This window comes from Mauremys reevesii, linkage group 4 (genome assembly GCF_016161935.1).
Source record: "Mauremys reevesii isolate NIE-2019 linkage group 4, ASM1616193v1, whole genome shotgun sequence".
Taxonomy (NCBI): Eukaryota; Metazoa; Chordata; order Testudines; family Geoemydidae; genus Mauremys; species Mauremys reevesii.
In genome coordinates this window covers 95992390-96019870 of record NC_052626.1, presented here as the reverse complement: position 1 = coordinate 96019870, position 27481 = coordinate 95992390, and the positions used below count along the sequence as shown (strand labels likewise).

The 27481-nt window shown below is 41.3% G+C and overlaps 1 protein-coding gene across 22 annotated transcripts in view; it reads left to right on the top strand.

The window, feature by feature from the left end:
* Nucleotides 1-27481, top strand: part of MICAL2 (microtubule associated monooxygenase, calponin and LIM domain containing 2) — a 193326-nt gene that overhangs the window by 43719 nt on the left and 122126 nt on the right. For all 22 annotated transcript variants that reach the window (XR_005597517.1, XM_039534214.1, XM_039534216.1 and 19 more), the window contains exons 3-6: nucleotides 16074-16281; nucleotides 20727-20843; nucleotides 22810-22911; nucleotides 25100-25255. Coding sequence is in view for 21 of the 22 variants with exons in the window: in XM_039534214.1 (XP_039390148.1) it covers nucleotides 16074-16281; nucleotides 20727-20843; nucleotides 22810-22911; nucleotides 25100-25255 (583 nt within the window). In the remaining variant the exon portion in view is untranslated. The remainder of the gene's footprint in view (nucleotides 1-16073; nucleotides 16282-20726; nucleotides 20844-22809; nucleotides 22912-25099; nucleotides 25256-27481) is intronic.

Genomic DNA, 27481 nt, shown 5'->3' with positions numbered 1-27481 from the left:
ACTGCTCTGCACTGGTTAGGCCTCAACTGGAGTATTGTGTCCAGTTCTGGACACTGTATTTCTAGAAAGATGTGGAGAAATTGGAGAGGGTCCAGAGAAGAGCAACAAGAATGATTAAAGGTCTTGAGAACATGACCTATGAAGGAAGGCTGAAAGAATTGGGTTTGTTTAGTTTGGAAAAGAGAAGACTGAGAGGGGACATATAGCAGTTTTCAGGTATTTAAAAGGGTGTCATAAGGAGGTGGGAGAAAACTTGTTCACCTTAGCCTCTAAGGATAGAACAAGAAGCTATGGGCTTAAACTGCAGCAAGGGCGGTTTAGGTTGGACATTAGGAAAAACTTCCTAACTGTCAGGGTGGTTAAACAGTGGAATAAACTGCCTAGGGAGGTTGTGGAATCTCCATCTCTGGAGATATTTAAGAGTAGGTTAGATAAATGTCTATCAGGGATGGTCTAGACAGTATTTGGCCCTGCCATGAGGGCAGGGGACTGGACTCGATAACCTCTCAAGGTCTCTTCCAGTCCTAGAGTCTGTGAATCTATGAATTTCAGTTTATTGGGTTTAGGGATTTGGAGCAATCAAATTTTTGAATTGCTATGCTCCAGCTCCGGGCAAAAACCTACTGATCCTCACTCCAGCTCCGGGCTCTGCTCCAAAGCCCTGATTGGGTTTAGTGTGTGAATGCTAATTGTATTTGTGGCCTGTGATATAGAAGAGGTTAGACTAGAAGATCTGGTGGTTCCTTCTGGCCTTGGTGAGACAGAGTTGATGTGTAAAGGTTTGCTATTGATTATTTTTTTTCCTGGACCTCCCTTTATTATCTCTGAGATGTTACAGTTGGTGCAAGCTGTATTTCTGAACAGATCTTCAAAACGAGAAGTGCTGTAGACAGGAAACCATAACCTAAAGCCAGGGGCGGCTCTAGCTTTTTGGCCGCCCCAAGCAGTCATGCGCGGGAGGCGCCCCGGAGCCGCGGGAGCAGCGGACCTCCCGCAGTCATGCCTGCGGCAGGTCCAGTCATCCCGGGGCTCCGGTGGACCTCCCGCAGGCATGACTGCGGCAGCTCCGCCGGCCCAGCCTGCCGCCCCACCCCGGCCGCAGGGGACGCCCCCTAGATGTTGCCGCCCTAGGCACCAGCTTGTTTTGCTGGTGCCTAGAGCCGCCCCTGCCTAAAGCCTATGTTTCCAATGGCTCGCAACACTGCAGTTTCAGCTCTGTCTCTGAACTGGCAAGTAGTCTATTGGCACCAGAATGTTTCTGTACTGGCAGGACTTCTGATGAGGTGTGTTGGCTTTTTTTAATTATGGCAAATGGAAGGGCGAACTTTGCATCACCTTCAGCTATCTGAAGAGGAATACCTTATTCTCGTTTTTCACAGGTTATCTGAGGTGATTTTACAGCCTCTGACAATTACATCTGGAAATCAATAAGTGCTCTGGACCTCTGATTTTCATGACTGATGAACCATTTAGGAGTCGGGGGCGGATGGGAGAGGAGGATGATGATGCAGCCTTTTACTGAGTAAAAGATCTGTACTGTAGAAACTTACTGTTTCTTCTACTTACTGCTTATGAGTAATTAAGAATTGGGAAACATTTTGTTTACAAAACAATCATTTGTAATAATAGGTTTTTTCTGCTTACAAGGTAGGGGTGTGTGTGTGTGTGCGCGCGCGTGCATGTAAAAGATATCATGAACACCAGCACTGCCACCTAAGAGTTTTCCTGGTAAGTTAACTGTATTCAGAATTTGTAATTCTGCAGGAAGTGGTGGGCCGCTGTGAACTGCGGCTGTGGGGGACTGACTGTCTGCAGGCTCAATGTAAATAAAATATCTTGCAGCCTGCTTTTGGGCTCTGCGCCAAAGGTTGCCGACCCCTGGTATAGACGCTTGTGCTGGAGCCTGAACTTTGGGACACTATGCGGTGGGGAGGATCCCAGAGCCTGGGCTCTGCCTGAGCCCAAATGTTTACACTGCAACTTTACAGCCTTGCAGCCTGAGCCCCGAGAGCCTGAGTCAGCTGACACAGGTCAGCCAGGAGTGTTTAACTGCAGTGTAGACATACTGTTAGAGGTAAGAGCTTCTGAATCCATTCCATTGAACTGTCATGTCCCTGGTAACCATCTTCTCCTATCAGATGGTTTCCTTTTTTACATACAATAGAATTTCACTTTTAGTGGATGCTGCTTGTAATGATTATTCAGGTACATGAACCAAAGATGCTAACTATTGGATGCAGGTGGCTTTGCCTGCACTTCCATCACTAATTTGCACTACCGCATTTAAATAAATCAGAGGTATTAAAAAACCTTGTGTTGCAATACATGCTTCTCTTAATCTTTCACTGGTGTAACCATTGGCCCTCTGTCATTGCCCCTTCTGCCCAACCTTTACACTTTATCATCCCTAACAAACTGTACAGCAGGGGTAGGCAACCTATGGCACGCGTGCGAGCTGATTTTCAGTGGCACTCTCACTGCCCGGGTCCTGGCCACCGGTCCAGGGGGGTTCTGCATTTTAATTTAATTTTAAATGAAGCTTCTTAAACATTTTAAAAACCTTATTTACTTTACATACAACAATAGTTTAGTTATATATTATGGACTTATAGAAAGAGACCTTCTAAAAACGTTAAAATGTATTACTGGCACGCGAAACCTTAAATTAGAGTGAATAAATGAAGACTCGGCACACCACTTCTGAAAGGTTGCCTACCCTTGCTGTACAGTTTAGATGAGAGACAATCCTTTGGGCAATTCACAATCCAGATCAAAGAAATGTTGCAAGGGATGTCAGTTCAGTGTCCTGCAAAGCACTGTCCACTCCCAAATAATTGAATAATAATTTATGCCCATTAGTGAGTCTTTAGTCGTAAGAAGAAAACTGGAAGTAATTTCTGATTTAAGGTGTGACATTGAGGTATTTGCGTGCACGTAAAGAATGGCACAACCTGTAGGAGTGCCAGTCTTACCCAATTATAACCTGACTGACCTGCCTTGGCACATGTCTCGTAGAACTTGCTCTGTCCTCACAACACCCACATTTTGCTTCTGTGAATTTATCCAATTTAGGAAGTTCATTGTTTGTCAGTCTGGATATAGAGATCACGGTAACAGAACAATCACAAGCGTTGATCTTTGTATCAGAATTGCATGTATTTGGAATGTGAAAACAGAGTTACAATTACAAAGCTATGTACATATAAACTTACATATAGAAAAGCCATGTTTCCTTTCTGTTGTCTTGTGCATTGACATAAATTGGCACTTCATATAGCTTGTGGTCTTCTGTTCACTGCTGAACACTACTTCCTCCGAATTCTCCCTGCCTCGTACATGCACACTTAATTTTTTCTTTCCTTTTCCAAAGGCCTTCCTTCTGGCAACAAAGGCACTAGCTGCCCCTTGACCTCTCAGCCTGTTAATATTTCTGAAACACTTTTTTGTCCAGGACAACTGAGGTCCCTGAACTCCAATTCCCTACAGTGTCTTAGGCTGTCACCAGACTAGTATGCTGGCCCTGTGAGGGAGTGTTATGTTAACACACTGTACTGTTGGAAACATTCCCAATAATTGCTAGAGTAAAGGTACACGCTCTAATTCTGGTTAGAATTTATAACTGTTCTGGGTTTCTCTGCCTGTTGACACTAGAAAACAATGGCACTAACAGTGCTGAGTGGCCAATCTGTACATTGTATCTAGAATCGCAAAATTCAAGAAATAAATTTTTATTTAGATATCAATGATCTTCAATGTTCAAGTGTGAGATTGCCTTGGAAAAGCTCAACTTCCCACTCTAGGGAGTGACCTTCAACACTGCTAGTTAAGATGAGAGTTAATTATGATACTGAAGAGCAAAATACATCCTTGATCAGAGGCATTTTTTTGTTGTTGTTGTTCTTTTGAAATATGGGAGAGGTGGATTGGAAGGGAAATGACCTCAGGAACCTAGAGTTATTACTTATGAAGTATTACCTCCCACATTTAACTATAACTGGCACTTGTTATACAGTTGCTATGCTTATGATGATTAGGCTTGATGAGAGGAAATGGTCTGCTCCTTTACAAACCTGCATTCCACTTCAAAGGTGATTGTTTGTTTGTTTGTTACTGCGTGAGCTCGGGCGTCATAGGTTAGCTTCTAAAGAATCATATCTCTTGGAATTTGCCTTTAATAGAATAACCAATATTTAATTAAAACGGCAAATTAAACTATTTTGTGAAATATCCTGAGAAAGTGACTTGACATTAAAAACATACCATGTGATTTTTTTTTTTTAAACCGGGTAAACTTCTTGTTTTAAATATATACTTTACCTTCTAATACTGAGTGGAGCTGCTGCATCTGCTGTGCTCTGTGTAAAGTGTTAGCCCAGGGAGCTTCATTTCAACCTTGTCTTCAGCATGCATCAGCAGTATATAGTTACTAGATTTATTTTAAATATCTAAAACAAGAATACTGTTTCTCTTCTTGGAAATGTTCATTGTACAGTATGTTCCTAGCTATACTGATACAATTAAAAGACTTATGGCATTATTTTCATTACAAGACTCTAAGGACATCCAGATAAGCAAGCACTGGTACAGTGTAATATGCTGTCTCTGCAAACAGATATTATGGCTGTGTACAATAGTAATATTCTTACTGTATATTACCAAGTCCTCCTCCTCCTCCCCTCCTTGAAAAAGACTGTGTCTGTTGACCAGCTTGCCAGAGCTGCCTTTAACCCCATATTTCTCCTCCCCCCCCTTTCATTTAAGGAGACACAGTGTGACTTCCATTCCTCAAGCCAGAACTGACTTCCTTCAGGACCTATTAACCTGATCTGTAATCACACTGTCCTTTCTCATGTAACTAGTCCCGTTGACTTTAATGAGGTTGACATAATCCACATTTGGTGCTCCAGTCTGGATCTGAAGTGTGGTCAAGTGGTTAGGGCACCAGCATTAGGATTTAGGAGACTTGGGTTCAAGTCCATACTCTGCCATGTAATTCCTCTGTGATCTTGGGTAAGTATTTTAGCTTCTCTGTGCCTCAGTTTCCCATCTGTGTGTAGGTATTTGTGCAGGCTGGGGTCAGGGAGAGACTACAGCACTTGTATCTCCCAGGGATGTTGGGAGGATCAATACTCAAAAATTGTGAGATGCTCAGATACTATGGTACTATAGATAAATAGACAGACAAACAGGTTACACTTGAAATGGGTGAGGCACTCTCTCTTCCCTAGGGGTTTAGCTTTCTACCTTTTCAGCCATTTTTGGCTCACATGTGTGACAATGAAGAATTTAAAGTTTCTAGAGACACTTGTGTATATTCTGTGTGATGTCTACCAATTACCAATTTACAATTATTTTTTTTATAAGCTAAAAACTCTTAAAGCTCTTTGGAAGCTGACAGCATTTTGTCACATTTAATTCTAATAAGAGAGCTGTATTGTACTAAAAAGCTAAAATCCAAAGTAAATTAAATAGCTTGGCATGGTTCAGTTCTCCAGTTTTAAAAATGAAGATACTCAGTGAATCTCAAAAGCCCTATAAATTGAATGTTTCAGTGTGTAACTGGAAACACACATTTCTTGTATAATGGAGCATAAATTCTGGATCTCTTGCATATGATGTGGTGGTGGTTTTTTAGTTTTGAGTTGTATGACAAACCCTTGTATGTGAGCCTAATGCCAATACATACATCCAAGAGACATAAATATAGGGATATTTGGAATTATTTTTAAAAAAAATGAAGCGTCTGCATTTTTCCAACTAGAAACAACAATGCCCTGATTTAGAATCTCTGTCCACTCACTTAGAAAATCCTGATTAAAAAAGGGCCAACTGATTCAATGCATTAATACTCGTGTTTCACCTCTGACCATATGTGCCAAAAAAAAGACACAATAAAGATAAGTGCTCTGTGTTAAGAAATTATTTTTGCATAAGCACTCTGTAGATTCTTGACTGGCAAGTAGCTGGAGAGTTCAGCTGTGGATACAACAGCTGAAGGATTTGCAAATTTGTTGCAACACAACAGCTGAAGGAATGCCAAATTTGGAATTAGGCCAAATTTGTAAACTTTAAATCCTTGGCACATGCCTTTTTAAAAGCCAATATGAGAGTTTCTGTATCTTTGTCACCTACCTCCAAGAACTTGGAAGTCAGAAAATAGCAAAGTTGGCTGGTTCATTTAGCCTTTTATCCTTGGAGATGTATAGTCAAATGCTGCTTCGGTCATAAGCAAAAGTCTGTTTTGGTGACAACACGCTACTCTCCTGTGGTCAGTTGCCCACGTGACAACACAGCACACAACTTCACATAATTGGAAGTCTGTGAAAAATGATTCAAATCTGAGTGTCTTTTGCCACATATAGTGATTAGAGACCCATAAGCTTACATGCTTACCTCTTCTGTTGTTAAACTTCACCAGCATCTTATTTCTGTACTCCTTGATTTTAAAAATGCACATCCAACAAGCTGTAAGTAAGTTTACAAACATTTGAGACAATATGAAGTGGAGTAATGTATGGAATGACTTTCAGTGTGTCAAGTTAAGCACACACAAGTCTTTGTAAGATTGGATCATGTCTTGTTAAAGAGACACAGTTAACTGAAAATTCACACTTCTTTTTTCTCTGAGATTTGTTTTTTAATCTATTGTGGTTATAAGGAACACGTATGACACTTATTCCTGTAACAGGAAATAAACAACTTTCTTTACCTTACTTTATGTACAGTCAGTTTCACTGGAATCTTATATAGTCATTGGTCAGCTTCCTCCCATGTCTGTATGGGTCAGCAACATTAGAGAGGGAAGTGTGTGTGTGGGGCGGGAGGGGAACATATTTTAAGAGAACCTCTATAAACCCACAAAAATTGTCAGGGGCATTTGGAGGCAGATCTAGTATCTGAAACATCTGTTAATCTTTACTAGATTTCAGGTTGGCAGTGATTCTTTTTAATATTAACCTTCCACAACATGGCATCAGACCCTTCCTAAACTTACTGCCACCTCCATCAAGCAAAAGCCTAAAGGCTTGTCTACACTTACAGTGCTGCAGCCACAATAGCAACTTAGTGAAGACGCTATCTACACCGACAGCAGAGCTTCTCCTGTCGGTGTAGGTACTCCCCCCTCCCCGAGAGGCAGTAGCCATGTTGATGGGAGAAACCCTCCCGTCTACATAGCACTGTCTACACTGGGAGTTCGGTCGATATAACTGCATCACTCAGACATGTGGCTTTTCCACACCTCTGAGTGACATAGTTATACTGACAAGTTTTTGTAGGGTAGACCTGGGCTCAGTGTCTTATTTTGTCACCTTTTAATGGGACTTCTTGTGTAGCAAGGTACTCTCACCTAAGGGTGGTTGTAAGGCCCTACCAGGATAGAGCACCATGCTCAGTGAGAGAGTGAATTAGAGTCGAGGGCTGTCCACAAAGATGCTCTGCCTTCCATTACTCTGGTGTGTAGCCCTAGGGACTCTTGATGACCGCTCCTCGACTGACATTCGCTGACATGGTGGTTCACGGGGAGCCAAGTCTCCCTCATATGTAGGCCCTGATCTAGCAGAACACTTACGCACATATGTAGTTCTATTAAATCCAATGGAGCTATGCATGTTAAGTGATTGTTAGACTGGGGCCATAGGCTAGCCAGGGCTCAAATCATAATATTATATATTCTTATTACATATTGCTAGTTCTTGTCACACTTATTAGCTTGTTTTTTGTAAAGGAAAGTTTTGAGTGTGGGTATCTTATTTTGACTGAAATTGCATGTAGGATTCTATCTTTTTGAAAATTGGATATTACCATTTTCTGTCACATTATACAGTTTAATCTATATTGGTTATTCTGGTCTGTTGAATCAGGGGCACATTTCCCATCTGACTGCACTTTTACATCCTATGACTGACAATGAGCTTATGTGCTAAAATAAACAGCCAGAAATTATGTCATGAATCTCTACAGAGCACCCATGTACTTGCCAGAAGTGCTTCAATTTTTACTTAGAGATAAAATAAGGAGACTGGTGCTGAGGAGAATTTTCCATCAAAGCTTCTGTTAGCTGTCTGCTTTAGATGCTCATGCAGCTGTTTTTCCTTGAAACTGTTCCAGGGAAAGGGTCATTGCTGATACAGAACATTTATTGTTGTTTTATTATATGTTATGGTTATCACTCATGGCCTCGTGTTTAGTTATATTGCATGTAAACATTGGCTCAGTTTCATGCTGGTTATGATTCTGTTGCAGACAGTGGAGTTACACCAATGATTGATCTGGCCCACTGTGTAGTCTCTAATAGTGTCCTTAACTGCAGTTTAAAGAAGAGGGTCAGCTCTGTGTGTGTTTGGGGTAGGGGTCGGGGGGAGTGGCAAAGGCGAAGCAGTAGGGATTCCGTTATTTCCTGCATACCATGAAGGTATCCACCAGGCATCCACTTCTCATCTGAGTGAGGTTGGTAGGGCATCGTTATGGGCCAAGAGCAGTGCCAATGGATCCATCAACTAAGATAAATCTCCCTTAGGGAGAAGGGTGCAATGGCATGCATATGTGATAGTCTTCATATGAGACAGACATGACTTTTAGCTGGTGTGGGGTGCATGAGGCTAATGCTCCACCTCCTTAATGGCACAGTCATTCCTGTAGGCAAAACTTTGTTTTCAGAATCAGAGTTTGATGAAGGAGATTACTTCATTTCTGAAGACAACCTTATCTGGAGTCCTTTTGAGCACGTACGTGTTTTGGAAATATTGTTTTTTGTGGCTGGGTTAAGGGTTGTGTCTTGCAGGCAGGAATCTCTCTTCTGGGTTGAGTTCCTCTCATTTAATTTGTCACAAATGGGTGATGCACTGATGTTCTCTCAGCTCTTACTCCTCTTTATGTATAAATGGAAATGTCCTGACCCACAAATAGGATCCCTGGGTGGATTCTTGTTCCTGGGAGGAGCACCCCCACACAAGCCAGGGTCTGCCATGATTGATCTGATTGCTGGATCAGGGCCTGAAACCTACCACTCCTTCCCCCTGCCAAAAAGTCGATGTATCTTTCATTTCCATTGTGGTGTTTTGTTTCCCCGCCCCGCCCCAGCATTGGAACCTTTCTGATTTTCAGTTTTAATGTTGCAGAACAGTATTTTTTTGCTGAATTTAAAATATTTTTATATATTCCAGTATCCTTTTGTATAATGCCTGGATCTCTTAGGTAAGAGAATGGCATTGCACTTAAAATATAATAATAAGAAAATTATTATTCTTAACATGCTGAGTTATAGGCTTTTTGTTTATTTTTAAATATGGAGGGGGAGAGAGAGAGAGGTTTTTTTTTACCCTATTTTCAAGGAGTAGATTCCTTGAGTTCAGGAGTGTAAAGGGTGGTTGTTCTATATTTGCAAGGTAAATGAGTAATTCTGTTGTTCCTGTAATTAAAGTGAGCAAACAGGATTTTTGTCACCAGATCAGATAGTTTTCTCCTTTTAACTTGCTGATAATTATAGTGTCCTTTTTAACCTAACCACAGCACCCCCCCAAACTGATGGAATTATTCACCTGCAGATCTACAGTACATTAAGCCACATTAGGCTTTTCCAGGGTAGGGTACAAGTGTTGTGGATTCCTGGTGTGCCTGCTTCATGGCAGGCAGTTGAGCCCAGTCCTGTTGCCATCTGTCCTCTCCCCAATTCCTGCCTCCCAGCAGGAGGAATCTGCTCAGGGCTTGGCTACACTTACGGTTTGCAGCGCTGGTAGTTTGCAGCGCTGGTCATCCAGCTGTGCAGGACCAGCGCTGGTGTGTGGCCACACTCACAGCTACCAGCGCTGGTGTGTGGCCACATTTGCAGCATTTCCAGCGCTGTTGGGAGCGATGCATTATGGGCAGCTATCCCAGCATTCAAGTGGCCGCAACGTGCTTTTCAAAAGAGGGGGGTGGAGTGGGGGCTAGTGTGACAGGGAGCGGGGGGAAAGAGAGAGGGGATTTTTGGAGCCAACACTGTGTGTTTAGCTTCCTGACTTGAAAAATCAGAACATTTTTCCGACCCCTTAGTCTTAACTCTTAATTGCAAACAGCCTGCAGGCGCCGCTGTTTCCCTGCCTGCCTCTCATTTGATTGTTTACAGCCAGGTACCGATGATCACAGAAAACAGGAGCTCTGTTTGTTTTTTAGATAGCAGCAGCGGCAACGGAGGAGCTCCACAGAGCTGTTCACAACAGGGAGGAGGATCTCATTTGATTGTTCACAGACTGATCACAGCAAACAAGAGCTGATAAGCAGCTCCGGTAGAAACGGAGCTCCGGAGGTTCACAACAAAACAAAGACAGGCTGCATAACAAAACAAAGGGAGTAATTTAGTTAAAAGCATTCTGGGATATCTCCTTATTCCCTGGAGGCCAATAAAAGCGCTGGTGTGTGTCCACATTTGATGAGCAGCGCTGGATCACCAGCGCTGCAATCGCTACACCCCAACCTGGCCAGGTGTACAGCCAGCGCTGCAGCCAGGGAGTTGCAGCGCTGGATGTGCCTTGCAGGTGTGGACGGTTACTAATTGCAGCGCTGGAAAGCCTCTACCAGCGCTGCAACTTGCAAGTGTAGCCAAGCCCTCAGATTGTTGAAAATCCATGTCCAGAAAGGAGAGGCACAAAATAATTCTGGCTTTGCATAGTTAACTTGTGTTCTTATTTGGCTCAGTAAACTGATGCCAGTTATATCCTACCAATGGTACAGAAACATGCAAAGGGGTTTTATCTAGGTGCTACATTTCTCAAATGCCTGATTGGCAAGAACTCAGTAGTTTATCTTTGAGAGGGGCCCATTTTTAAGGTAATTAATACTATGGCTTCACTAAACTACAGAAACACAGGCCATATTGGGAAACAAAGCTTTCATATATGTATATAAATTAATTTTAGTTCAAAACCATTACTGACGCCAGTACCCACTGCTTTCTCCAACTTTAAACAGCAATAGAGCTTGGCATGTTACTGTCTGGGGTAAGAGTTGTATGGAAACAGATTTATACTTCAGAAACAATGTCCTCAATGTCAGCTCTCTACAGGTACCGTAAAAACACCATATTTGCTCCATTAATATCTGAAGCATCTATGATTTATAAGATATGCATGATTTTATTAATATTGTTTAAAATATAAAATAACTATTACATAGAATAGTTAAGTTTTATGAGAAGAAAAAGAATGACCTGATGACAAATTTAAGACCATACTGCAGTTTAAAGTGACCTGTTTATGAAAGAGTGCTTCAGCAAGATGTATATAACTAGGAATGTTAAAATTACTTTAAAAAGTAACTCAGTTGAGTAAATCTACTTCTTATTGATGATTTTGTGTCATGAATATGAGATCTCGCAATGAAAGGCCTGCTGTACTGATAACCAGAATGGTGTCATTCGTGTTCAGGACAAGAATGGCAAGACAAGTAATTGAAAGTAATTGGATTAAATTATTAAAAGTAATGGTACCTTGATGATTACTTTAGTAAATCTGTTTATAGATAAACTGTTTATGGTAAATCAATTACTTTAGCAATTACTGTACAACTGGCAAACAAAATGTGATTTGATCCCTGTAATTCCCATTATAGACAAGGTGATCAGTCGTCTTTGTATGAAGATGTATTAGCCTTTGGTATTTAAAATTTGTCTGTTTAATGAGTATTTACAGTCTTCATAAGAATCTTGTAATTTCAACTGTCACTTTTTTCCTAGGGTGTGGTGTGTGACCTAGTGGTTAAAGCTGACAAATGTGAATCAGGAGCTCAGAATTCTATTCGTGGCAATGCCACAGGCTCTCTGGCTCTGATCAAGTCATTTAGCCTCACAGTACTTCAGTTTCTCCATCTGTACAATACTTATATAGTACTTAAAGTGCATTTAGATCTGTGGATGAAAGGTTCTGAATATAAAGTATTAATTATTTTAATAAAGGACAAAGCCCTAATTGTAAGCAAGTCTTAATTATAGCTTCTTATACCTATAAAATACACTTTTAAGTAGTGTAATTGTAATAATGACCTGTACATTAGCTTGCAAAGTGACACAGAACCATATTATTCTCTTCCTTGTTCACTTTTCCTCCCTGTATTCTTGTCTTCTATTCTGTTCTCATTTTAGTTTAGGACCTGATTCTAGAAATGCTCACTTGTTAGGCCCATGAAATTCAATTAAATTCCTTAAGTGAGATAAATTACTCACATGTAAGTGTTTGCAGGATCAGACCTCTAGACTGTAAATTCCTTAGAGAAGATCTGTTTTTATCTGCGTTATGAAATACCATACATCATATACGGCCCTAAGTGAGCAATAAAAAAGTGTATCACCTTAGCCAGAGGAGAGAGAGGATGCAGTGTTCATTCTTTGTTGTGGACTTCACTGAAGTGTAGCCATTATCTTACTGCTACTCTTTAGTCCTCTATGTGGCCCCTTGCTTTCCTAACCAAATACACTCACTTCCTCCACTTTGCAAGAGAAATATGGGCAATTTGGGAGTCATAGTGGATCACAAGCTAAATATGAGTCAACAGTATAAGACTTGCAAAGAAAGCACACATCATTCTGGGATGTATTAGCAGGAATGTTGTAAGCAAGACACAAGAAGTAATTCTTCTGCTCTATACTGCACACTGATTAAGTCTCAACAGGAGTACTCTGTCCAGTTCTGGGCGCCACATTTCAGGAAGGATGTGGACAAATTGGAGAAAGTCCAGAGAAGAACAACAAAAACGATTAAAGGTCTATCTAAAGAACATGACTTATGAGGGAAGCTTGAGAAAATTGGATTTATTTAGTCTGGAGAAGACTGAGAGGGGACATAACAGCTTTCAAGTACATAAAAGGTGGTTACAAAGGGGAGGGAGAAAATTTTTTGTTCTTAACCGCTGAGGATAGGACAAGAAGCAATGGGCTTAAACTGCCCTTGCTGCAATTTAGGTTGGACATTAGGAAAAACGTCCGAACTGTCAGGGGTGGTTAAGCACTGGAATAAATTGCCCAGGGAGGTTTTGGAGATCATTGGAGATTTTTAGGAGCAGGTTAGAGAAACACCTGTCAGCCATAGGTATGGTCTAGATAATACTACGTCTACACTGGCAATTGAATGGCATAACTTCTGTCTTTCAGAGGTTTTAAACCCTTCCTCCTCCTCCCGCCCTGGTCCGTGAAAGACAAAAGTTTTGCCGCAACAAGTGCCAGTGTGAACAGCGTGTTGTCAGCAGGAGAGCCACTCATTGAGTGTGGACGTTTTTTTGCTTTTGTTTTTTTCTATCGGCATGAAATCCAACAGATAGTGGCTACACTGCAAGACTTTTAGTGGCACGGCTGTTGCGGTACAGCCATGTCGCTAAAAGCTGTGTAGTGTAGATATAGTCTTAGTCCTGACTTGAGCGCAGGGGACTGGACTAGATGCTTCTGGAGATCCCTTCCACTTCTGCGGTTCTATAATTCTTCTCCAAAGTTATCTTCAGTTACTGTGGTTTCCCTCAGCTGATAGAGGGCCTTTGAAGAGTAAAGTGATCCTGGATCATAAAAGTAAAGGGAGTTTTTCCCATTGGCTTGAATGGGAGCAGAACAAAGCCTTTCAGCCATGAGTAGTGTCTATGTGCTAAGACTCCTTTTGATTTCCACAATGCTAGTCGCTACAGCTCAGAGGTCAGTTTCACCAGTTTTGTTTGTAGGCAGTAGTATCTCACCATGGAAGAAATGGCTTCACCTGACTGTGTGACAGCAGCGATAAATTCATAACATTCTGAATATGACCAATAATGAGCAAAAAGTCTGGTTTATTAGCGGAAAAAATATAGCGCTAAGGGTTTCACAGGTCTTGCTAGAATGTTTGCAGTACTGTTTCGGTTTTTGCATATAAACAGGGAGCTTGTTTTTTTCCATGGGTTGTCTCTTTCACTACTTAATTAAGGTAGAAGCCTCAACACTGTAAAAAATTATCTTTGCAATAGATTGTTGCTGTTCTTGGCTCCAGAAGTTTCCAAAATGGATGATAAATTGTCAGGAGGAGTGAGCTATACATCACTGGAAAAGCTCTCCTGATAAACCAAAGAGCAAATAACTCTAAGACATGCAAATATCTATGTTTATAGATGGTAACCATGGATGGTGGCAAAAATACAATTACTTTTCACAGTGCCCCCAAGCAAGTTGGAAGATATCTTGTGGGGTTGGTGGTGGTGGGGGGAAGAATTCTCATTTTCTCTCTCTCTCAAATTTGAATACATTCATTCCTACAGCACCATGAGGAAATGTCAGTGTGGGGGTTTTATTAGTTGGCAACAGCCACTATGACTAAATCTCAAAAGACTACTTTAAAAAAAATGCATGTATTTATATATAATATTCCTTGTCCGCCAGAAAAAGTCTGATCAATCCATGTATGGTCTGTATTTGCAAAGTGCTGCTAGCTGCTTGCTCAACATTACTGGAAAACTGCATAGCTGTAAATGCATTCACTTACTTGTCAGAACTCAGAGTTCCCATGTTAATCTCATAACAAGTATGTGCAGAGAGGAACTGACCCAGCCTCTGTCAGTAATCCCACTCTCTGATCCTGGTAACATCTGTGCTGGATTTTCTTCCTTTATATAATTAGATCCATTGATGTTTTCTTGGTATTTAGCACACAATGTGGTATGTTACTCTGAAAGTACAAGCTAAAATTGTATTTTAGGAGTAAGCAAGCCTGGGAAATGGCTGATGTAACTGATTAGCTTTTAATTAATGATACTTGAATATCTGTAGCATTATTTTTTAAAATCTACAGTACCTGTTCATTCTGTGGAAATTCCACTATTATTGAATTATTAGAATATTTTACTTTTGAAAAAGATAACTGTAGCTCTTCTCATCATTGGTTTACATTAAAGCCTGTGCCAAATACATTTAATCTAAAATGTACAACTGTAAAATAAATGGACAGACCAAAATAAATAAATAACCCTACTATTATAAAAAAGAAATGTAATTAGAACCAGACTTTCTGTAAACACATTCAATTAGGTTTAAAGTCCTTGCTTTTGAAACTGTAATCACTGTCTGGCTATGTGTGAGAGAACCAAAGGAGCATGTTTTGATTGTGAGATAATGCAGTTGTACTTATAGCATAGGACAACATCTACCTCATAGTCAGAACTCTCTGCACACCTCAGCGGTCAGCAGGCTTCATTTGTTACCTGAACTGTTTTGCTTCTCTGATAATTTGAAGTTGTATATATAATCAAGAAGGGCTGTTTCTAATCAAACAATTTCTGGTAACCAAGTCAGAAAATGTAAGCATCTGATGTACATGTAGTTTTCCAGAAATCACAGCTTTCTGGCTTATAGAAACAAAGCTGCAGGCCAAAACTGAAATCCATACATATATAGATGAGATTTGTGCTTAGGCACTTTGAAAATCCCACCCTTAGGTCCTAAATGTGGACATAAGAGCCTAATTTTAAAATCCCATTTTTGAATATGTTGGTCAGTGTTAAAACAAAGTAGAACAGGCCCAGTTCACAAGTACTGTAAATCAGGGTAGGTCTAATGACGTCACTGGAGCTATGTTGATTTACACCAGCTTACGATCTCATCCATTGAATTCAGAACACTGGCTATGTTACAGAAGATTGCAATAGCACGTTGATGTGCCTCTTTTTTTTTTTTTAATCTGCTTTGAGACCGTTTATTCATTTCCAAGTCTCTCCTGTTGTCTACTGCAAGTAATTCTGAAATAACTGTTATATCCTTAAAATTTATTTACATCTACTTAGAGCTGGATGAAATCATTTTGACTAATTTTTACTATATTTTTTCCATCAGTTTTTCATTGGGTACTTACTTTGATGTCTGTGTACGAGACATTTGCCAAAGTCTATAAATAGTTGAATACCTTCCATTAAGTAAAATATTTGATTAATGTGACTGCTTCATTTTGTCAATAGTGTATTTGAATATTTCTGGAGGTATATGATCAGCTCTTGATACAGTAGCATTACTTCAGTTGACAGTTTACACCCTTGAGGTGACTTGGCAATTTTATATTGACTTCCATTTGCATGAACAAACTTCTTCTTTCCTCCCTCAGTGTTTGATTATTGGAGGTGGTCCATGTGGTTTGCGGACTGCCATAGAACTTGCCTTTTTGGGAGCCAAGGTTGTAGTTGTGGAGAAGCGGGACACTTTCTCAAGAAACAATGTGCTGCATCTCTGGCCTTTTACAATCCATGACCTCCGGGGTTTGGGAGCGAAAAAATTTTATGGAAAATTCTGCGGAGGATCTATTGACCATATCAGTAAGTACCAGTGACTACATGCAAATGTACAATGTTGTTGAATGCTTGCTATGCAGAAGACTTGCTTCAGAAATATTAATAGAGATCTTTTCTGGACTTGCTGTGTAGTGTTTCTTTACCAAGATAGTAATGATACATCCTGCACACACACACACACACACACACACACACACACACACACACACACACACACACACACACCAAAAGTCAAGCACTTCTGATTTGCCAAATTTGCATAATCTTATTTGAACGATAACCTACGCTCCTCATCTTTAAGAGAAACCTCGTGTGGACGTTTTTTTAATTGGTGTCCAGAACCAGTTTAGCAGACTTCATTTTAGGCTGCCTTTAAAAGTGTACTCTAAAAATAAAAGGTTTTACAGTTGTACGAATGATACTGCTGCTTTATATCTAGTGCCTTAATTGTACTATGTGCCTTACAAAATACTGAAAAGGGGATGGTGCCTACCCAAAAGGGATTTTAACTTAACTTGGACAAAAACAAACCTCTTGACAGCATCTTGACTGTGGGAGTGTTTGCAGATATTATTGAGGAGGAGAACTTCTAGAGAAAATGGTACCAAAAATAGTAAACCAAATTTCTTAACAAAAACCATGGAAATGAGTTTTGATCACCTTGGGCGGGGGTGGGAGGGGCGCGATCTGCTTTTTCTTAAAAAGCAGGTGGGATGGAGGAGAGTGATATCTGATTGTGTGGCTATCTGTTTTCATTTGAATGTGTATTCATCACAGTATAACTAGCTGTAATTTCGTTGTATATTTGTTGACTGATATGTGTTAGATAGTGGGTTGATAAACAAATGTCCTTATATATGAAGGTTGAAAGCCTGGCCCCAGAGAAGTCAATGGGAGTTTCGTCACTTACTTCTGTGGGACAGGATTTCACCCATAATATCCAAACATAAGGATAACAGAACATACTTTTACACTGATTAGCATCCTGAACAAGTAGGCAGACCTGGTGGCTGAACTTTGTGACTTTGTCCTCACTCGCAACTATTTCACATTTTGGGGACAATATATACCTTCAAGTCAGGGCACTGCTATGGGTACCTGCATGGCTCCACAGTATGCCAACATTTTTATGGCTGACTTAGAACGTTTCCTGAGCGCTCGTCCCCTAATGCCCCTACTCTACTTGCGCTACATTAATGACATCTTCATCATCTGGACCCATGGAAAAGAAGCCCTTGAGGAATTCCATCATGATCCCAACAATTTCCTTCCCACCATCAACCTCAGCCTGGATCGATCCACACAAGAGATCCACTTCCTGGACGCTACAGTGCTAATAAGCGATGATCACATAAACACTACCCTATACCGGAAACTTACGGACTGCTATACTTACCTACATGCCTCCAGCTTTCACCCAGACCACATGGCACGATCCATTGTCTACAGCCAAGCTCTAAGATACAACCACATTTCCTCCAATCCCTCAGACAGAGACAAACACCTACAAGTTCTCTATCAAGCATTCTTAAAACTAAAATACCCACCTGGTGAAGTGAAGAAACAAATTGACTGAGCCAGAAGAATACCCAGAAGTCACCTACTACAGGATAGGCCCTACAAAGAAAGTAACAGAGTGCCACTAGCTGTCAACTTCAGCCCCCAACTAAAACCTGTCCAGCGCATCATCAAGGATCTACAACCTATCCTGAAGGAGGATCCCTCACTCTCATAGATCTTGGGAGACAGGCCAGTCCTCACTTATAAACAGACCCCCAACCTGAAGCAAATACTCACCAGCAACCACACACCACACAACAAAAACACGAATCCAGGAACCTATCCTTGCAAGAAAGCCTGTTGCCAACCCTGTCCACATATCTATTCAAGGGACACCATCATAGGACCTAATTACAGCCACACCATCAGGGGCTCGTTAACCTGCACATCTACCAATGTGATATATGCCATCATGTGCCAGCCATGCCCCTCTGCCATGTACATTGGCCAGACCAGACAGTCTCTACGCAAAAGAATAAATGGACACAAATCAGACGTCAAGAATTAGAACATTCAAAGACCAGTTGGAGAGCACTTCAGCCTTCCTGGTCACTCAATTATAGACCTAAAAGTAGCAATTCTTCAACAACAAAACTTCAAAAACAGACTGCAATAAGAAACTTCAGAACTGGAATTAATTTGCAAACTTGACCCATCCACTCCCAGTCTTTATTCAAGCCTAATTTAATGGTGTCATTACACAAAGTAAAAACTATTTCCCCATGCTAATTTTTCCCCTACCGTTACTCACACCTTCCTGTCAACTGTTTGAAATGGGCCATCCTGATTATCACTACAAAAGTTTGTTTTTCTTCTGCTAATAGCCCACCTCGTTAGAGCTGGTATGGAAACACCCATGTTGTGTGTGTGTGTGTGTGTGTGTGTGTGTGTGAGATATATATCTTCCTACTGTATCTTCCACTCCATGCATCCGATGAAGTGGGGTTTAGCCCATGAAAGCTTGTGCCCAAATAAATTTGTTAGTGCTCCTTGTTCTTTTTACAATAAATCAAAAAGTTTGTAGAAACCAAAATGTGCTTCCCAACTCTCTTATTATAGGTGGGGGCTGACAGAACTACCTATTAATAAGAGTGCCTGACACTTCCCATTTTAAGACCCTGTTTTCAGTTGCTTATAACTTTACCAAATTTTAGCTCTTCGGGCTGCAATTTTCTATGGCAGGTGTCTGTGTCAGGATGAATTTTATTTGGAAATTTTCAGACAAAATGGTTCAGCTGTTTCCTAGAATGAGGTTAGGGATAAAGACTCTGGTGACCTTTTCTATGAGAAGCTCTCTAGTGTCTCCATAGTTTGGAGCAGAGACTTGAAATTTGGCAGGGAAGTGGCTATTGTGTCAGGGATGTTTGCTTTCCCCCTGAAAATCTGCCCAAATTTGGCTGAAGTACAAGGCTTTGAAAAATTGCAGTAGGGCCTCCTCTGTAGGTATTTACTAGATCTTAGTCTCTCTCCTGTGCTCTCAGTGCTTTTCTTGCTGGCATTCTAGCAGTGTGGAGGAGAAAACTGCCTGAATCAACTGCAGAGGGGACAAGAGCCAAACTTGGGGCAGCAGCAGGGGGAGCAAAAAATGGGAAAAGGAGCCTTTGGGGTGTAGAAATGGCTGGACTAAGAGACTGGGATGAGAATCCTGAGGAATGGGGGCTGAGGTTGGCTAGGTGAGAAGAATGGGACTTTTATGAGGAGCCAGAGGTTGGGAAGAGATGTGACTAGAGTAGGGCAAAGTTGTGGGGATGGGGCAAAAGGGTCGAGCTTGGGGAATGGCCGAAAAATCTGTGCCCACTAGAGCTTGGAATAGAGCACTGTCCCCTCCAGAGCTTGAAATGGAACTGAAGATTCCTCTGCTTTCTGCAAATATCTGTGAAATCCTGTGTCCATGTCTCATCCCCTCTACTGCTAGCCCACACAGGGGACGACAACTTACTGCTGCTGTCATTTACTCCATTAGCTCACATGGCAGAGGGCTGTGTGTTGGATCAAAACTATGTTAAAATAATATGATTAAGGTTGCAGACTCAAGCACTCAGTAAAGTTAGGAGATACAAAGGTATTTAGTATTAAGGTTGCCTATGCAATCTTAATTGAGCCGCCTTGGGCATATGCATTATGGTACAGTCTTTAACTACGTAACATACTATTTTTTTCCACAGGACCCCTTCATTCAGTGCACAGGCTGGACCTGTTATGTGATGAATCAGTTGTGTAGTAAAGGAGAGTGTCTGTAGAACTGCTACTTCAGTTGCATAAGTTGGAAGACATGTAGTGAATGAGGCAGGGGATTGCAGGAAGAGAAAGGATGATCTCTTGGTTCAGGCAGTGGAATGCTGCCCTGGGAAGTACTCCTGCCCTGCCACAGAGTGATTCTGGGCAAGTCACTTAAACTAAACTTTTCACAGATGGTCGTAAATTGTGTGTATGTGCCTCATTTTCTGGGTGCCTGTCTTGAGACCCTGGGCCCCATTTTACAAATGGGGAACTGAGACAAAGAAAGATTAAGGTTTAAAAAAAAATCCACTAATTTTGGATACCCAATTTGACATGCTAAGAACCTGATTCTTTCAGAGTGCTTAGCATTGTTTTAATACTTAATAGCTTCAAAACACAGTTCCCACTGTCTTCAGTTGCGAGCGCTCAACACTTCTGCAAATCAGGTCTCAGGGTCTCAAGTGAGGCACCCAGAAAATGAGAACACAGTTAATGACCACCTGTGAAAAGTTAGGCTCAAGTGACTTGCCTAGTCTCTAGGGACTCCAGCAGAGAAACTGAAAACATGTTATGTATCTGTACAGGGCCTAGCACAATATGAGGGCCCCAGGTACTACCACAATATTAATTTAATAAAGGAAATGCTGTTGCATAGCCTAAAATGACAAATGTGTTATCACTGTTCACAGGTATTCGACAACTTCAGCTTATCCTCTTCAAAGTTGCACTTATGCTGGGAATTGAAATCCACGTGAACGTAGAGTTTGTGAAAGTTCTGGAACCTCCTGAAGATCAGGAAAACCAAAGTACAACTGATTTGTGACTTCAAATAATAGAATTAAGAAGCCAGTAACTTTGTCCTATTGAATTACTCTCATTGTATGAAATAACTGTTATCATTTGTGAAATAATTTCTAATCCAGCCAAGGTAGCACACTTCCTCTTAAAGAAACTTGTGCCTTTCTTATGAAACGGTGTATAGAATCGCAAGCATAACTGTCATTTGTATCAATACACTGATCCATTTAAAAAATATGCCCTGGCCAGAAAAGTAGAGGTTTCTCACTATGCCTGCTGGCATGTGCTTGAGGTTTTGTAGGGAGGCTAGTATGGCCAGCTGCTGTATTCTTGGCATGAGAATTTTCGATAGATAAATATGAATTTTGAGGATGTCTTTAAGCCCCATGAGCCAGTGTTGCTCTTTCTTCCATTGTATGCGACTCCCATTGACAGTTAGTACCCTATCAGAAGTTAGTCATTCTCATTGAATGGTATTTGCCAGTATGTATAAATAAGGCTGTGAGTCTGTCATGGATGTCATGGATTCCGTGACTTTCCAGGACTTCTGTAGTGGCCGGTGTGGCTGGCCAGGGGGCCACCTGACCAGTTCAGGCAGCCCCTGGGCCAGCCGCACTAGCCGCTGCTGGGGCAGTCTCAGGCCACTGCCTCCCCCACAGCAGCAGCAGGAGGAGTTTTGGGTGTGGGACGGGGCTCGGGACTGGGGGTTGGAGCACTGGAGGGAGTGAGGGGGCTCTGGGCAGCACTTTCCTTGAGGGGGCTCCCCAGAAAAGGTGCAACATGACCCCTCCCTCCCTCAGCTCCTAGCTCTGTGCACTGCCTCCACCTGCAGGCACCACCTCCGCAGCTCCCATTTCGCCATGGTTCCCAGACAATGGGAGCTGTGGAGCTGGCTCTTGGGTTGGGGGCAGTGTGTGGAGCTAGGAGCTGAGGGAGTGACATGTCCCCACTCCCAGGGAGCCGCAAGGAGCTGGGTAGGGAGCCTGCCAGCCCCGCCAACTTCTGCCCCCTAGCACCAGTGGAGCACTGCCATCCCCCTCACCCAGCACTGGGGGCGGGGGTTCCTGGGCTGCCCCCCTGGCCCATGAGCACCTATGGCTCTTCTTCTTCTCCTCCCCCCCCCCCAAAAAAAAATGTCATCGGGTATACGTATAGTACAAGTCATGGACAGGTCATGGGCCGTGAATTTTTGTTTGCTGCCCATGACCAGTCCATGACTTTTACTAAAAATACCTGTGACTAAAACATAGCCTTAGTTTGTAACATGTGGTGCAAAATTTAATACAGAGTGAGCAAGTTTTCCATTTTATATCTTGGTAGCTAATCCTACTTCTGTGTTGTTTTTAACTGACTGTGAGTAGATGAAATGAGAGAAAGGGATACTAGTTATGATTGTCCGTATTTGTATTTAGAATATTTGTCATTAATAGAAGTACAGGTAATACAAACATTTTCAGATTCTGTTTTAGGTTAATGAAAGTGATGCATCTTTCTCTAAAAGGTTGTAGCATTTTGGCTAGATTTTATTTTCCCCTCTCTTTGTGTTAGATTAATTGGAATCTGCTAAACAGTTTTTAAAATAAAACTACTAAGGTCCAATTCTGCAAACACTTACACATGTGAGTGAGTTGTCACATTGAGTTCAAGCTGGAACTACCCACGTGAGTAAAATCACTTGTGTTTGTATTCACAAGATTGGGCCCATAGTCAACATAATGTTTTATATGATCCAAATGAAGGCGTTCCTTTCTGCCATCAGCTTGCAAGCTTAACTCTCATTAACGTTCATAGGAGTTACATGCAGCTTTGACGTCAGTGGAAGTTGTATGCAGATGCCTGAGGGCAGAATTTGGTTCAGTTTGAAAGGAAAATAGACTCTCCTTTTTTTATCCTAATTGCTTTCCTTCACATTGTAACAATGTTTCTTCTGTAACAGTGCAATATCTGAATAAGTTGTATTACTTGTTTCTTTAGAGATAGGTTGGCGGGCTGAATTTCTCCCAATGGATCACCCTCTGTCAGCATTTGAATTTGATGTTGTTATTGGTGCAGATGGTCGCAGGAACACTTTAGAAGGTGGGTAAAAAGATATTCTTAAGCTCAATAACTGTCTTAAAGTACAGTGGAAAGGCTAAGAGCTAAGGAGAACAGAAGGGAATGGGTTCTCTCCCTATCCCTCAATGCATAAGTGTGTTTGCGTATATGACAGTGGAAATTCCTTTATGGCATGTCTCCTGCCTTTATTATAGTGTTTTCAGCTGTACCCCCAACAAGTGAGACATTTACTTAATTGCTGATTATTAGGGCCATCTCTGCCAGTTTGTAGGGATCATATTGTGGTGATCAGTACCAAGGTTAAGGAATAACATGCTGGTTTAATTTTATGGTAATTGACAAAAATGTGTTGGGAACTGCACATTCTTCATGTCGTTGTCTCATAAGTCAGCTGAATATACTTGAAATAATGATCATATGGTGACTGCCAGGTATTTAATGAACACAGCAGAGGAGTTGTTCTTGGACGGTGGTGATTAATATCAGAAGCAGTCATTTCAGTAACAGATGTAAGAGATAATAAATAACTGGAAGGAAAGGAAGGTCCTGCTGCTATGTCTCTTACAGTCATCAAACAGAATTCCAACCCCCTGAGTTGCTTTTGTGAGTGAGACATTAGCTAAGCAGCTCTGGCGTCACATGAGCAAACCTGTTACTTAATTACATGTTCTTCTGATAACTTTAATTATACTTGTGTTAGTTTCAACTCACCAAGTTCCTGATTTCCCTTTTTATTAGTCTTAGTTTTCTTCATAGATTTGAAAAGTTAGAGGGGGGGGGAAAAAAAAAGAAAATTTTGGTCACGCTCCCTTGGGTGTCTTTGCAGAAAGTCTGTTGCAGGATTCACATATCAGCAAAACAAAATTGCTGCCAGTGTAACCTGTTGGGGGTTGCAGACACTAGCAAAAATCTTGGTGGCCCCTTTAAAGAAATAATCTGGCTAAGAGAAAGTATTTGATGAACACGATAGTTTATCAGACTAAAGACCATTCATAAAATAGTGATAATTTGCACATTATACCTATCCCAAGCACAGGGACACTAGAACAGAAACACACACACCTACAGACGCAGCAAAGAGTCCTGTGGCACCTTATAGACTAACAGACGTAGTGGAGCATGAGCTTTCGTGGGTGAATACCCACTTCGTCGGATGCATGACCACCTACAGACAAATACTACATATTGTGAATTTCTTCATTTTCCCTGATACTGACTATGAAATACACTAGCTGAAAGTCATAATTTTTGCCATTGTTTTAAACTACTCCCTACGATCCTGATATTGCAAACATGAGTCTGCTTAAGTTTATATACACACACACACACACACACACACACACACACACACACACACACACACACAGAGTTTTAATGGACTTCTCAAATGCATAAACATAAGCAGATGCATATTTGCTGGATCATGACCTATTATCTCACTCTCACACACGCTTTCTTTCTATCTTTCTCATAGTTGTAGGAGCCAAATATTTTTCATATTTTCTGTGTTCCTCCTCTTGATTGTTGACAACTTGATTTATTTATTATTTTTAAAACTTACCAAATAGTAAGTGCTACCAAAACTCTGGCTTTTTGGCTAAGTACTGTAGCTTTTACAAATGTTCTCCCTCATGGTTTTAAAATTTTCAAGTAATGAATACATGGGTTTGTTTTTGCTCTACACTTCCCTCTTTCTCCCACCCCAGAATAAAATATAAACAACCAAACGAAAATCCAACCTTCAGCTTAATGTTGTATATCTTAATTACAGTACCATGCATGTATCTGCAGGTGTTTTGGGGATGGGGATATGCAGATACCTTGAAATGAAATGCATGGGATTTTGGAAAAAAGGAGGAATCTACTGGCCATAAACTTGGGGCTGGATTGGTATTTCTTTGTGAAAGAGAGTGTTGCCTTGAAGGTTTTCCCCATCCCAGAGCATGGTGTAAAAATTTTGGCTGGTTTTACACACCAGCCAGGGTTACAAGAACTTCTCTCTGGATTGCCAGTCTTAATTGTCACTGAAGAGGTATTGTTGGAGGGATGTAACCCAGCTTTGTTTAATAAGGCTGCAAAAGCTAAGTAGTAATACAGTATTTCAGAGCGTTTGAAATTAGCAGCCTTAAACTTTTCAAGATACGTGGGTCAGCCTCAACAAATGAACCTCACTGTTGCGGTAGTATTAATTCTTTCCCTTGTTCTCCAGGTTTTAGAAGGAAGGAGTTTCGTGGAAAGCTGGCTATAGCTATCACAGCCAACTTTATCAACAGAAACACAACTGCAGAAGCCAAGGTAGAGGAAATTAGTGGTGTCGCTTTCATCTTCAATCAAAAATTCTTCCAGGACCTTAAAGAGGAAACGGGTAGGTCCTCATTCTCATATTTTTTTTTCATGACCAAACAAAATATACAGTAGGGCAACTCGATATATACAGGACCACCCACCTACCCCCCTCCAAAAATAGTTTATAATGTATTAAATAACATAAAGCAATAAAATTCTGTTGATTTCAAAGTCTTAGGGAGGGAGGTGTTCATACAATGGATTTTTTTTATCATGGGTGTTACCACATCCTAGATCTTCTGGTGTTTTCATTTTTCTCAACTGTAAAAAAAATATTTTTGATACAAACTATAACTTTTTGTGAGAACATTCTCAATACCTAAAGATTTCCCATAAGGAGAGCATGCTTTGATTTCTTTGTATTAGTTCACGTATTGTATGTTTTAAGCACCTCATAAAATATACTCACTTGCTTTCTTGGAAGTGTCATTGTCTATTTGCTAAGAAAGTACTTTTTGAAGTGCATGTTGGTTTGCTGTCAATAGGCTTTTATATCACTTTAAAATAAAATATAAATAGTTGATTTAAAGCCTGTCATAGGTTTATTCCCCACTTTGAACTTTAGCATCCAAAAGATGGGGACCTGCATGGATCCTTCTAAGCTTAAATCCTAGCTTAGATCTGGTAATGTTGCCACCAGCCAGAGATTAGAGTCTGGCACACTTTCTGTTCCCCCAAAACTTTCCCTGGGGAACACAGATCCAAACTCCTTGGATCTTAACACAAGGGAAACTTAACCATTCCCCCCCTCCTTTCCCCTCCCTGGGTTGCCTTGAGAGACTCCACACTGATTCAAACTCCTTGAATCTAAAACAAAGAGGGATTCACCTTCCCCCCCTCCGCTCTTCCCTCCACCTATCCCTGGTGAGTCAGACTAATCCCCTGGTCTCAAACAAGGGAAAAATCAAACAGGTTCTTAAAAAGAAAAGCTTTTAATTAAAGAAAGAAAAAGTAAAAAACTATCTCTGTAAAATCAGGATGAAAGTTTACAGGGTACAGCTTATAAAAACTAGAAGGACTCTAATTTAAGTACAGGTACAGCAAAGAGGTAAAATATTGTTCCAGCAATACACATTTGCAAATACAGAAATTAATCAAAAGACTAATCCGCCTTTCTAATACTCACTATACTGAATAGAAGAGAATATTTCAGGAAGCTTGGAGAGCCTGGATATACGTCTGGCCCCTCTTAGGGTACGTCTACACTACGGGATTATTCCGATTTTACATAAACCGGTTTAGCAAAACAGATTGTATAAAATCGAGTGTGCGCGGCCACGCTAAACACATTAAATCGGTGGTGTGCGTCCACGGTCCGAGGCTAGCGTCGATTTCTGGAGCGCTGCACTGTGGGTAGCTATTCCGTAGCTATCCCATAGTTCCCGCAGCCTCCCCCGCCCCTTGGAATTTCCAGGTTGAGATCCCAGTGTCTGATGGGGCAAAAATCATTGTCGCGGGTGGTTCTGGGTAAATGTCGTCAGTCACTCCCTCCTCTGGGAAAGCAATGGCAGACAAGCATTTCGCGCCTTTTTTCCCTGGATTGCCCTGGCAGATGCCATAGCATGGCAATCATGGAGCCTGTTTTGCCTTTTGTGACTGTCACCGTATGTGTACTAGATGCTGCTGACAGAGGCGATTCAGCAGCGCTACACAGCAGCATGCTTTTGCTTTTGCATGACAGCAGAGATGGTTACCAGCCATACTGTACCATCTACCATACCATAAATTGGTAATAAGATGATCATGGTTACCAGTCCTTTTGCACTGCATCATTTGCTGCTGTCGTAAGTGCCCCTGGCTGAGATCAGCCAGGGGCGCAAAAGCCAAAATTGGGAATGACTCCCTGAGTCAATCCCTCCTTTTTGGTATTTAAAAATAGAATCAGTTCTGCCTAGAATATGGGCAAGTGTACTAGAGAACCACTGTATCAGAGAGCACAGCTGCTCTGTGTCAGATCCTGCAGAAATTATGAGCTGTATTCTCTTCACAGGGGGTGCTCCTGCAACAACCCCACCTGTTGATTCCGTTCTTCCCCCAGCCTTCCTGGGCTACCGTAGCATTGTCCCCCCACTTGTGTGATGAAGTAATAAAGAATGCAGGAATAAGACACAGTGACTTGTTAGTGAGAAATGAGTGGAAGGCAGCCTCCAGCTGCTATGATAGTCCAGACAGGACATTAAGCAGTGTGGAGAAGAGGAGCCCAGCATCCCACTGCTAGTCCAGGGCCAATTGAATCTTTTATTTA